Source organism: Acomys russatus, chromosome 7 (genome assembly GCF_903995435.1).
Source record: "Acomys russatus chromosome 7, mAcoRus1.1, whole genome shotgun sequence".
In the NCBI taxonomy this organism is placed as follows: domain Eukaryota; kingdom Metazoa; phylum Chordata; class Mammalia; order Rodentia; family Muridae; genus Acomys; species Acomys russatus.
Genome location: NC_067143.1, coordinates 55,431,554 through 55,445,504, shown reverse-complemented (window position 1 = coordinate 55,445,504; position 13,951 = coordinate 55,431,554). Strand labels below are relative to the sequence as shown.

Below are 13,951 nucleotides of genomic sequence, written 5' to 3'. Positions count from 1 at the left end.
TAAGTTGAAAAAAATAGTTTGTCTCTTCAGAAGTCTTACGGAAATATTTAGGCAAGGAACACAGGAATCAAACCATGTTATGAAATGTACAGATAATAGTCTATGCTTTTGGAACTAGGATGCAACTAGATCCGAAGAGCAATGATTCAGGATGATTGTAAAAGCTAAAGGAGGTCCTAAGAATCTAGGCTTACTGCTGAGATGAAAACTCTGAACTGTTGAGTTTTTCAGCCTCCTGCATTAGAGGAAGGGCTGACTATAGAGCTGTTACGCTGCAGGTAGACTGGTCTTATTTCCAAATCACAGGCTTACAAGTCACAATTTTAAACATCTGGCTGTGTATTCTTTCTAATTTTCATTTTGTGTGCTTTTGCTCACCTATTCTTCAAGCCATATTTCTAAGGATTTAATATTGTTAAACAGAAATGATAAGAGGGCACTGTTAGCTAATAAACATGCATGAAATTTTCTAAATAGGGCAGTTTTAAGTGACAGGATGTGAAAGATCCCTCTACCTTACGTTAGTAAAGAAATACGTGAACTGGTGATTGGTATTCAGTAATTAGCCCACTGACCTGTCTCTCTGTTGCCACCTTCCAAGAAAAGCAACTTTGGAATGACCAATCTGCCTTTGTTTCCCTCATTTGTATTTTTTTGCATGATATCCAGTTTCTTTTTTCTTTTTTTTATTGTATTGTCCTTGGCTGGTGCCATAGTTTGAGAGGGACCCCTGGGCCCAAATCTGCCTATCACAATGTTCTTCTTGTAGCTTTCTAGGACCCTCTGGATCCTTCTACTTTGCTATTCTCCCATGCTTCTCTCATCTAGAGTCCCAATAGGATGTCCTCCCCTCTGACCCAGTTTCCTGGTAAGTGGCTTTCATGGGAAATGCCCCATCGCTAGTATGCAGATATAAGTGAGTCTTTCTGCTTCTGGGTTAACTCACTCATTATGACCTTTCTAGCTCAATCCATTTGTCCACAAATTTCGGGAATTCCTTGTTTTTAATAGCTGAGTAGTATTCCATAGTGTAAAGGTCCACAGTTTCTTTATTCATTCTTCTACTGAGGGACACTTAGGCTGTTTCCATGTTTAGCTATTATGAATAAGGCTGCTATGAACATGGTTGAGCAAATTTTCTTGTTGGAGTATACCCAGAAGATGCTCCACCTCATTTGTATTTTTAATTCCCTTTCCACAAAGTTCTTCTGCTCGTGCGATTTTTTTTTTTCTGTTTTATGCACTGAAGGGTCTCACAGTTTTGAAATGGAAAAAATGTATGATTTCCCTGTTGGCAATATAGTATGCTTGACTTTATTTTTAATGAGTGATAAATATTTCTGTCTAATTTATATTCTTTATTATTATCAGATCCTATTGAAATGTCTAATTATTTAGTTACAATAAGGATACAATTTTAACTTCAAAAGGACAGAATGTTTTAACATTTGGTAGAATAATAAGGTGTATTTGTAAGTATTTTCATATAATTCTCTGTTTTATATTTCATTTCTTGAGAAGAAAATCACCACCAAGAACAAAGATATACATTATCTTCTCGCAGCTCTAGTACTACAGAAGAAAAATGGTGGATATTGAAGCAATCATTGGCATTCAGAAAAAGTAATGAATAAATCTACTTTGCTTTCATATTGAAATGCTAAATTTTAAAGTATAAAGCCATTTACCTTACCATTTTCACTGGTTGAGTAAGACCCTCTGGGAAAGTGTTTTCAAATGATGCTGGACCAAAGAAGGATTTGCAATGCTATTTTCTATTTATAGAGTGTTGCCATTGGTATTTTCTATCAAACATATAGCATGTTGAGTTTTAATGTGGCAGTCAATGGTACTCCTCAACAGATTACATCTTTCTTCCTGGTTGGCATTCCTGGATTGGAAAAATTTCACTGCTGGATTGGTATCCCTGTCAGTCTCCTGTTTGTCCTGACCTTGCTGGGGAACAGCATAGTCATTGCTACTATCAAACTTGAGCCAAGCCTACACCAGCCTATGTATTTCTTCCTTTGCATGCTGGCAACGAATGACATGTGCCTTGCCTCTTCTGCAGCTCTGAAGATGCTTGGCATCTTCTGGTTTGATGCACATTGGATCGGCTTTGATACCTGTCTAATACAAATGTTTTTTATACACACACTTTGCATCATGGAGTCAGCCATTCTAGTGGCCATGGCATTCGATCGCTTTGTAGCCATTTGCATCCCTCTCAATTACGTATCAATCCTGACAACATCTATGGTAACTAAACTAGGTATAGTGGGCCTAATCAGAGGTGTTCTCATTGTTTTGCCATGTCCTCTTCTAATTAAGAGGCTGCCCTACTGTACAAAGTATGTCATCCATCATGCCTACTGTGAACACATGGCTGTGGTGAAGTTGGCAAGTGCAAACACACTCATTAACAGAGCATATGGAATCTCAGTGGCTCTTTCAGTGATAACAGTCGATCTAGGACTCATAGCAACATCTTATGTAAAAATCCTCCAGGCAGTGTTCCGGCTCTCTTCCCAGAACGCGCGATCTAAAGCCCTGGGCACCTGTGCCGCACACGTCTGCACTATGCTTGTGTTTTATACACCTGCATTGTTCAGCTTCCTGACTCACCGCATCGGCAAGAAGGTACCACCAAGTGTCCACATCATTGTGGCCAGCGTGTACCTCTTACTACCTTCTGCAGTTAATCCAGTGGTGTACGGTGTCAAGACAAAACAGATTCGTGATCGGGTGAAAGATCTTTTCTTTACACACAAGAAACTTCTTGAAAAATAAAACATTACCATGTAACTTGTTTCACCATATTTTGTTTTGTGGAGTCACGACACATTAACAATGGTTAACTTTTGTTTTCAATTTTTTATTTTGACTAAAATATATTTCGAAAGGTTATATTTTATGACATTATATGCCTCTACATTTACTCAGTTTTATTTTATGCAAAATGTTTAAAGAACTGTACAATGTTTTTTAACAAACATAACAAGTTTTACAATTTTAGCTTAAAGTAATTTTTAACTATCTACTTTCTTTACTATATCTATATCTGAACTTCTTTAAAATATTATTCCAGTATCTATGAGACATTTGTAAAAAGCATATGCTGCTTTCAGTTTTATTTCCATTATACAGTATGCTAAATCTATTACTTCTTTCCTTAAAGGCAGAAGATCAATTTGAAAAATATCTAAAGCTAATAATATTTCTTCAATTTATCAGGAAAAATATGCTTTAGATTGCTGCCACAATACCTTGGGACCAGATACGCAAAAGAACCAGAGTTAAGTTGAAATCTCTAGAGACAGGCAAACAGGAGTTGAATGTTTTTCTGGATAAATGTTATAAACAGTTTTCTGATGTAAGGAAATGTGAGCTTCAAAAGTGGGGATCCAATTTTAGTGAGAAATAAAATAAAAATAAACGAAGTAGAGGTAAAATGTGTGAGTTTTCTTATTCTTTGTTTCCTGCACAACACATTCTCCAAGCAGGTCTCATCAGAAGACTGTAAGTAATAAGATATGAATATGAAGGATGAACATCTTAAATGCTGTAAACGATGAGAGAGAATCTCCAGCCTATCTTCCCTGCTCTTGCTGTGCTACCATGTACCATGTACAGGTGTTTGACAATGAACGTAGATGATTTCTTTCTGCACGCTGATTATTCCTGGAAAACATTAAATGTATTAAAGGATATAAACGGAAATCAAAGGCTAAACAATGTTAATTTAAATATAGAAAGTACAAAAAGAGGAAGAAAAGTTAGTAAATGAGTGTGTAGAAAATTATTTCAAGTATGGTAGTCATTGTTCAAACATAGGGAAATTCACAGCGAATGTGAATTGTCTAAATATACCTAAAAGACAGATTTTTCCAGATTGTATAAAATTCAGTACAAGCTGTGTAGTCTATATGAAGAACACACTTTATTTATTTTATGATACTATGGTGAGACACAAATGAACAATATATCCTAATAGGGAAAGATACACATTTTGTGCTTTTACCAACAAACTCTGCTTTTTGTTCCTTAAAAGAATCCCATTTTTCCCAATCAAAGCTTTGTGTATCAACGTTATAAAACGAACAATGAAAGAAATTCTGCTTTCCCTAAATAACAAACTGTTAATGCTTAAAAAGACATGGTGTAGATGAATGCTCTACACTTTTGCATTATAATAATTAAGTCAAATTAATTATGCCTGCTATTCTGAATATTTCATAACCAATTTTAATAGATATATGATAAACCCAGCATAAAATTATCTATGAAGCTGGAACTTATTATTCAGTTATTTTTGGGTATGTGATATGAAGGTCTTAAGTTAAAGGTCTTCTGGACTATACAGTGAGTAGAAGGCCATTCTGGGCAATTTATCGAAACGTGGTCTCAATAAACAGAGAGTGGCTGGGGTGTTGACTAGCAGTTAAGAGAACTTGTTGTTCTGTAGATGATCCAGGTTGGATTCCCAACATATTCATGGATGCACACGACCATTACTAACTCAGTGCCAGGAATTCTGACGTTCTCTGTGGATGTCTGTGGGCATCAAGCACATGTGGTACATATACATACAAGCAGACAAATTATTCATGCATTAAATAGAATGCGCAAACCTAAATTTTTAAGTAGAAAGTGATCACTGATTACTCAGTTATTATTTTAAAATATTCATTAATTCCTAGCTAAGGAGCAGTTGTCAATTAATAGCTTCTGGAGAGGAAGTGTCAGTCTTCATGAAAATGTGGTACTTGATACGTTGACCACTCTCTGGCGGAAGGCCACATATCCAGGAGTATGAGTACAGCACAAACTGTATTTCATGTGTTCAAAAGCGGAATAATGTCGGGTGTATATGGATCTGCAATGAGTTGGGTTAAGGTGAAAAATAAGTTAAAAAAAAAAAGCAGTATAGTAGTTCTCAAAGAACTAAAAATAAAAGTAAAAAGTACAGGGGTTGGAAATATGGCTACATGATAAAATGCTTGCCTCATACAGTGAGGATATGAGTTTTGTGTCTATCTTTTTTGAGTCCTTCCATGGCACAATGGGAGATGGACATAGGAGAGTCTCTGGTGCCAAGAGCCATCCGATTAAAGCAGCTCATTAGGCATGTGGGCTTTCTAGGAGATAATCCAGTATTTTGCAAGGCCCGTACCATGATGCAACCCCAAAATTGGTTCTAGAGTCTGACATGATGTGTAGAGCTAATGATTTGGGGACGTTCAGTAGGCATGAGAGATCTGTGGAAGTGATCTGGTATTTGGCAATGTCTCTACTGTCATGCACCCTAGAATTACTGGCAGCCTCTGACAACCACATAAATTGTTCATGGCTGCATTTCTCTAAATTCTGTCATTAGAGCCAGGCATGGTGGTTCATGCCTCTCATCCCAGCACTCAGGTAGGCAGAGGCAGGTGGGTCACTTTGAATAAAAGGCAAGCTTGGTCTACAAAATGAGTCCAGGACAGCCAATGTTACCCAGAGCAACCCTGTCTAGGAAAACCAAAATGACAAAATATCTGGCATTTGTGTGAACTATCACTTTCTGGGTATTGAACAGATCTGATTGAGCAAACTTCCTACAGGATCTTGTTGTTGTTGTTCAGATGAATTAATCCCTGATCATGGAATTCCTGATTTGATTAAAATTGTTTAAAAATCTAAATTGTTTTAGACATCCGAAAACAATTTTAGCGAGTCTGTGGCTGCAATAAATACCCTTGTGGATGTCCAGATTTCTCACTAGGGCATAGCCTGAAGCAGATTTGTGGACTCAGATAAGTCTTTCCTCCAGATTGCACCACAAATCTTGGTATTCACCATAACTATAGGCAAGTCGGTTTAAACATACCATGAACCCAAGATATAAAGGGGGTACCTAGATATGTCTTAGTCAAGCATGAACCTTAACGTCTAAATGTACAGATTGCTCTATTATAACTCCTTATACCTTGTCACTTTGTGGCAGCCTATGTTGTCATTTTAAATTTACTCAGTTTGTTAGAATGAAAGACCGATAAAATTATTGTCCTGAACTCATTATGAACTAAGAAACAGCTGAATAATGTGTAGCGAGTTCAGTCGCAATTGAAAAGTCATATTCTTGTAAGTTTTAGACCCTATTAACCTTTAGGCCTTGTCAACTTTTGTCACTCTGGACATACTGTAATCTTATTTAACGGGTACATAGATAAGAAATGTTTAGCTTTACATCATGTAACCTGTTGTATTTTAGAATTCATCTGTTTTTGTGATTAGTTGACTTTTTTCGACTATGAGGTACTTCCTCTTTCTCAGAAGTATAACTATGGTGACCAAAAATAAACAGCACTGAAATTGCAAAGCTTAACTTCAGAATATATGTGTGTTTGAGTGGTTTATTTTCTATCTCTCTGTTATTTCTTATTTCTCTGTATATTCACAAACAAGTTAGCTGACTCAGAGCTTTACCATCAGCCTTCTAAGACTAACAGGCCTAAGTTTACATTAACACAAGCGGCCTGTCTACAGATCAAAGCGCCTCCTTTTATGACCCACTGCAGTGTCTAGCTAGACGCCTCTTTTATAGCCTAAGCTATAGGGAAATTGTGGGCAGTTTAAGTTTTCCTCTTTGTCTGCAGTACAGATAGTCTGTAGAGAAGAATCCCTGGGCCCTTTTCCTCTTTCTTCTTTCAATCCTGATCAGTTGCCTGAGCTATCAGCTCTGGCCACATAAAGAATGTAGCATAAGGAAAGGGAATCTGCATCCTACCCCAGAGACTTTACCATGGACATTCTCAGAGTTACAGGCAGACATTAACACCCTGGAATCTTAGAGATGACTTAACCTGAGGTACACAGCGGTAAGCAACACAAGACCCTGTGTTAACCAAAGTGGAAGAAAAGGACTGACACATAAAGCTGTCACCAGATGTCCTCATATGTCCAGTGATACATATGGACACACATTACACACAGGAATATGCACATGCATGTTCAATGACGTTTAAAAACATCTAAAAGGAAGAAGGCTAGGACATAGCTAGCAATTATATTAATCACCACAAGTATAAACACTCTAAAGCATTGGAAACAAACCCAACTATATTTTGCTTAACAGAAATGTAATTTAACTGTAAATGTACAGATGGATTAATATTGAGAATGGAAAAAGATTCCCCCTCCCTGCATCTAAGTCATCAAAAGCAACAATAACAAACTCAAGAGTGATCATGTTTAGCATAAAATTGATTTTTAGATTAAAGAACTTTGACAGGGTTAATGTGTGATTTCACAACAAAGAAGGGACCAGTACATTAAAATCCAAACAACTACTCTGCTTAAAGAAAATCTTCAGAAGAGATGATACAAGAGCAAAAGGAAATAAACATAGCCACAGCTGTGAGAGTGGGTTTCATTACTGCTTTCTCAGCACTTAAGAGAGCAAACAACTTGATTATCAACAAGAGTATCCTATTTTGAGGAACACAATTAGCCACCATAAGCTTATTAGTATTTATCAAGCACTCTATCCAATAATAACAGAAAATTTATGGACTATCAGGAAACTCCAATAAACGTCAAATTTTACTTATTGGTGTGTGTGTGTGTGTGTGTGTGTGTGTGTGTGTGTGTGTGTGTGTGTGTGTGTGTGCTCTTTTTTGAAGTATGAGACCCATAAATCAAACTGATTGACAAGCTGGAACACAAGTGCTTTCATGTACTTAGCATCTTGTCAGGTTAGAATACCAATTTTTTTTGTGTGTGTGATTTTTACCTTTTATTTAATGTAGTTTTCGTTAGTTAATTTTTTGTCCTATATTAAAATATTTTTTAAAAACTATATTTTTGTCATGTTTTCATTTTTCTAATTCTTCCCTGATATCCCCGTTAAGATACACACACACACACACACACACACACACACACACACACACACAAACACACAAGAGAGACAGACAGACAGACAGACACAGAAACAGACATAGACACAAAGAGAATATGTGGGGGTTTTATTTGTTTGATTGTTTGTTTGTTTTGTTTTTCAACACAGGGTTTCTTTGTGTAGCCTTGTCTGCCCTGGATTCACTTTGTATGGCTGTGTACTGACAGAGATCTGCCTCCTTCTGCCTTCCTGATAGCTGGGATTTAGAATTACAGGCCTGTGCCACCACACCCGGTTGAGAATGTGCATTTTTAAAACCCACTTATTGCTTTGAAACAAAACTATGTGAAAATGCTCCAGTCTTCACTTTATCTTGGTGTTAGTGCTAGAACTGATCCACCACTTACATTAAAGATGTTGTTTACTGTGCCCCTTTTCCCTTTCTAAGACTTTATAGAATTTCTTTTAAAATTAGCATAGAAGCCTTAAATTTGATTTTTCCACTGGAGTGGCAAATTATCCTATAATGAATATTGTTGGTAATCTTAAATGTAGCATCTATAAAGTCTAGGAAGTATAAAAATAAATCTACTTATAGAGTTATATTTTCTATTACTATCATGCAATGATAAGTAAACAAGGATATTGTATGTGATGGTAAAAAACCAAAGCCGAAGAACCAATTAATACAGAATATCCTCCCTGGTAAATCCCTCAGCAGGTGATAGACTGCTTATCTATGCTGAGCGTGGATGTAGATGTATACAAAGCAAAGTCCAGATCTACTTTCTCTGTTACTGATGCACCATTCAACATATGCCACATTCTCAAATGCCCAATTTATTCAAAATAGAGATCACACATATGAGAAAAAAAATTTTTTTTCAGAACCACTCATCATAAAATCCTTGTCAGTTATTTTATGTGACAAGCAAGGACATAAGAATAATCAATAATATGATTTTGGTAAAAAGACTTACATCTTCTATAGGTTGAGAGGAAATACAAAGTATGATTATACAGACAAGAGCTAAGCATTGTCATGCCTGTTCTAAACCTTCAGTTTCTATTCAGATTTCTTTGTTTCCTTTTCTCTAGTAGTTGATATTCTAAAAAAAAAAAAAAAAAAAAAAAAAAAGATGTGTTACTTCAACCAGCCTATTTCCCTAGGGATCATTTAAGACTTAAAGAGAGTGAAATGCCCATCTGTAGTACCGGACAGGAAAATTCTCAATGCACTTCACATACTCCTGAGGGGTGTATCAACCATGAGTTCACAATGGACCTGTGAACAAACACTGTTGATCTCTGGGACAGACTCTTAGAAATGAAGTATACAATCTAAATCCCATGAGTCCACGGCATTATTGTTTTAACATAAAACTCTCTGATTCCTGGCTTCTCTTAAAAGTAGATCTGAATGGTCTGTGTCTGTGTCTAGTGAAGGGGTTTCTGCAATGATAAGCAATCAAGGATCAGGTCTCTTTCTCTGCTTTTGGAAATTGAAAATTTCCTTTCCCAAGGCAGATAAATATTTCTAGAACTTAGAATATAATATTTGTAATGTAGAATAGTGTCTAGAAACAGTTTGTACTTTCTATCAATGTCTGTTATCTTGATGTCAAACTTAAGTGCCTCTCGATTTGTTCTCACTGGATTTCCTGGCCTGGAAGCCTACTATATCTTGCTTGCCGTCCCTTTCTCAACCATCTATGCGATGGTGTTCCTGGGAAACTGCATGGTCCTTCACGTGATCCGGACTGAGCTGAGTCTGCACCAGCCCATGTTCTACTTCCTGGCCATGTTAGCCCTCACAGACCTGTGCATGGGGCTGTCCACTGTGCACACCGTGCTGGGCATCCTCTGGGGCTTTGTTCAAGAGATCAGCCTTGATGCCTGCATTGCACAGTCTTATTTCATTCACGGCTTGTCCTTCATGGAGTCCTCTGTCCTCCTCGCCATGTCCTTTGACCGCTACATTGCCATTTGCAACCCTCTACGCTATTCCTCCATCCTGACCAATGACAGAATCACGAAAATTGGAGTGGCCATCTTATGTAGGAGCTCTATGCTCATTCCCCCAGTCATCATCCGCCTGAAGTTCTTAAATTACTGCCGCCCTCATTTCCTCTCTCACTCTTTCTGCCTGCACCAAGACTTAATTCGGACGGCATGCTCAGATATCCGCTTTAACAGCTTTTATGCTCTGGCTCTGGTGATTTGCACCCTGTTGCTGGATGCAGTGCTAATATTAATGTCATATATTATGATTCTGCACACAGTTCTGTCCATTGCCTCCAGGGAAGAGAGGATCAAATCTTTGCAAACGTGTGTGTCTCATATCTCTGCTGTTTTGGTTTTTTACATCCCCATCATTGGTCTGACCATGGTTCACCGCTTTGGGAAGCATCTCTCTCCACTGGTTCACGTCCTCATGGGCAACATCTACATCCTCTTCCCACCCTTGATGAACCCCATCATATACAGTATCAAGACTCAGCAGATACGGGTGAGAATCCAGAGACTGTTTTCCTATAATGGAACCTCAGGTCTACAGTGATTGTATTTGAAAGTGAAGAAATCCACACGGAAAGGAACACTGTCAGGAACGGAAACTTGATTAGTTAACTCATCTTTTGTTGATGCTTTATATTTTACAAGTTCTTTCTTCTACTTTTTACCTCAGCCTCCATGAAAAATTGTCATTAACTCATATACATTCATATTCTTTTATATAAATTAGAATATGAATTTATAATGTGCTGACAATTATATTATTGGATGAGGTTGATTTATTAGGAAATTCCTCCCATTAGTGTGGCCAGTGGATTTAGGACGTATTTATTTCTTACTTTTAGTAAAAAATTACATTTTTATGGATATATCCTTTTGTGTAATTACTACATTATCTTTTCCATTCTTATTACTCCAGTCAGCCTATTAAGTTTTCACACATGATCTCTTCTTATCAATTTATTCAAATGGCAATATAATGAGTACCATAGAGAGGTTTTTATTTTTCAAATATTTACTTTATTTTTAATTACGTATATTGTGTGGTATAAAATGCTCAGGTAAGTGCAGATGCCTCTTGATGCCGGAGAAATCAGGTCTCCATTAAGCTGGATGTACAGGAGGTTTTGAGTATCTGAACATGTGTGTGGGTATCTGAGCTATGTCTTTCTTTTCAGAGCTTGGCATTTTTAATCAGTTAAAAGATAATACAATATATATAGATATCTTGCTGTTGGAATGTATCCATCAAAATATCTCCATATTTCTATTATGTGAATAGTAATGCATCTGGAAATATAAGCTACTGTGTAAATCATAGTACCTGTAGATTAGGACATAATAGACACTTGTGAATATTGTATTTACCAATATATAATAGTAATAGGATAGTATTTGTAAATAGAGAAAGATTTGGATGACTCAAAAATGTTTTATCTTAACTCATATTTGTCCCACAAAGCTTAACATTTGTGTGTATTTAAGTAAAGTACCTTGATTATTCTTCATTAAAATATTTATATATCACTAAACTTATATTTCCTTTAAAGTTCTAATGTACATAGTATTAGAATGTTTATATTTTCCTAATGCAATGTCTTCACCAAAGTTTTAATGGGGATGGAATTTTGCTTTGTATAATTGGATTTTTCCTTTCTTTTTTATGATTTAATAAGATTACATCCACTCACTTGTATCTTTGCTCCTCCCCCCCCTTTTTTGCCCTATTTCCCTCCCCTAAATCTCTGACAGAAAGGACCCTCCTCCCCCAGCATATGACCACAGCCTGTCAGTCTCATCTGGATAGCCTGTTTCCCCTTCCTATTAGTGCCACCAGGCCAGGCTTTCCCACCAAGGAGAAGTGATCAGATTAGGGACACCAGAGTTCATGTCAGAGGCAGTCTCTGCTCTCTTCATAACCTTGGAAAATGAGCTAGATTTGAACAGGGGGTCTAGGTTTACTGCATGCATTGTCCTTTGTTAGTACAGCAGTTTATGCAGAACACTTGGGTCCAGGTCCACCAGCCTTGATGATATTCTTGTGCAGCTCCTGGACCCTCTGGGTCTTTCTATTTCCCCATTCTTCCACACCACTCTCACCTAGAGTCCAGCAATGAGTTCCAGCATCTGTCTTCTTCCCCACTGAGTGGAGACTCTCACAGGACATCTGTTGGCCTAATATCCACTTATAATTGAGTATGTATCATGCATGTCTTTCTGGGTCTGAGTTATCTCACTCAAGATGATCGTATCTAGTTCTATCTATTTGCCTGTAAAATTTCAAGAATTCCATGGTTTTAGCAGTTATGTGTGATTCTGTTGTGTAAATGTACCACATCTTCTTATCCATTCTTTGATTGAGGGTCATGAATTTTTTTTTAATGCCAGTGTTATAAAATGTCAGATTGTAGGAAATATTTTATGAGAAATTTCCATATATTCTTTTTTATTATCAGACAAGTTATGATTCTTTTCTACACTTCATTGCCTTTTAAAAGAGAATTTTAATTTTTTAAAAGTTCAAAAGCATATTTTACTCATTGCATTAAAAACATAGCCCGGATATGTGCAAACAGTACATTGACTGCAACTCTGTGTTATGATGGAGCATGGACACTGGGGTAACACTACACTGGTGCTGAGACCTGGCAAACCTCTCAAACTAATTTGAATTGAACCAAGTTGAGACTTCAAGCATTTTGTTCCAGTGATATCCAAGTAAAACAAGGACTCATTCGAAGGTTGCTGTACCATTATGGGATGTCCATATTGCCTCATCAAACAGTTGTCACATCAAGTTTCCTCCCAAAAGCTATATAACTAATCATCATGTGCTTTGAAGCCCACTGAGAGCTGCTCCCTGCTGTGTGTAGCATATGTATAATTTCCTCAAATGCCTTGTCAAAAGTCTGGTGCCTCAATCATATCAGTTCCACTGACTGTTTTAAGTATTCAAATTCTCAGATATATTCATTGGTCACCTAGCTATTTAAAAATTCTAGTGCCTCACATTTGACCATGTCCCCTGGAGGGGGAGACCTGGTGGCACTCAGAGGAAGGACAGCAGGTTACCAAGAAGAGACTTGATACCCTATGAGCATATACGGGGTGAGGTAATCCCCCTCAGGAACAGTCATAGGGGAGGGGAATAATGGGAAAATGGGAGGGAGGGAAGAATGGGAGGATACAAGGGATGGGATAACCATTGAGATGTAACAAGAATAAATTAATAAAAAAAATTCTCTTAAACAATTCAAAACAGATGAAGAAATTGCTTATGAGAATTTTTAAAATGGATAGGTGACCAATGTAACCTATACAGTAAAGGGACTATAGAGAGGCTCTGAAGTTAAGAGCATTTGCAGCACTTGTACTTGACCTGAGTTTGGTTCCTAGCTTGAAACTATGCCTCACATTTCCAGGGCATCTAGTAATGTATTCTGGCCTCTATGGGCACCATCTATGTATGAGGTACACTTAAATACACGTAAGCAAACATTCATTAAATCTTCATATCTATTACAAAGGCATATAATAGCAGATAAAATTGGGATGGAGGATCTAGCATCATCTATGCTTTGATCACAGATATTTCCTGACCTATGATGATGTCAGTCATGCTCAAAAAACTAGTTTAAAGTTCAAAATATAGGCTTTATAAGATGCCTTTAGTCTATCTGACATACATAAGCAGAGCAGCTTAGCCTAACTCACCTGTGTGCTTTGTATCTTTCTTTAGTGTACTAGTCAACAAAATCTACCTAGCACAATGCCCGTTTTATAACTAAATGTTCCATGTCCTATTTGACTTATTGAATTTTTCACTTAAAGTGAACCCCTCTTTCCACCAATTAACAGCCGTGGGCTCACACAACCAAAAACCTTCAGTACAGCAAAGGATGCCTTCATACAAGTGAAAAGACAGCTTACAGAATGGGAAAAATTATTTGACAGGTATATGAATGATAGAAAATTGGCATCTAGAATTTCCAAAGTTCTTAAAACACAAAATATTAAGTAATATTTATGTTCACATCTTTATATCTTTATATACTT

At 37.0% G+C, this 13,951-nt stretch overlaps 2 protein-coding genes across 2 annotated transcripts; both read left to right on the top strand.

Annotated features, from left to right (window-relative positions):
- Positions 1 to 1,821: 1,821 nt before the first annotated feature.
- On the top strand, positions 1,822 to 2,790 carry LOC127191989 (olfactory receptor 52P1-like). Its single transcript, XM_051149341.1, has one exon. The coding sequence runs from the start codon at positions 1,822 to 1,824 to the stop codon at positions 2,788 to 2,790; it is 969 nt and encodes a 322-aa protein (XP_051005298.1).
- A 6,695-nt stretch (positions 2,791 to 9,485) lies between these two features.
- LOC127191988 (olfactory receptor 51V1-like) lies at positions 9,486 to 10,442 on the top strand. The gene has a single exon (XM_051149340.1). The coding sequence runs from the start codon at positions 9,486 to 9,488 to the stop codon at positions 10,440 to 10,442; it is 957 nt and encodes a 318-aa protein (XP_051005297.1).
- Positions 10,443 to 13,951: the final 3,509 nt, after the last annotated feature.

Bases quoted from the DNA above. Each gene is read 5' to 3' on its own strand.
- LOC127191989 (XM_051149341.1), top strand. From the start codon at position 1,822: ATGTTGAGTTTTAATGTGGCAGTCAATGGTACTCCTCAACAGATTACA.
- LOC127191988 (XM_051149340.1), top strand. From the start codon at position 9,486: ATGTCTGTTATCTTGATGTCAAACTTAAGTGCCTCTCGATTTGTTCTC.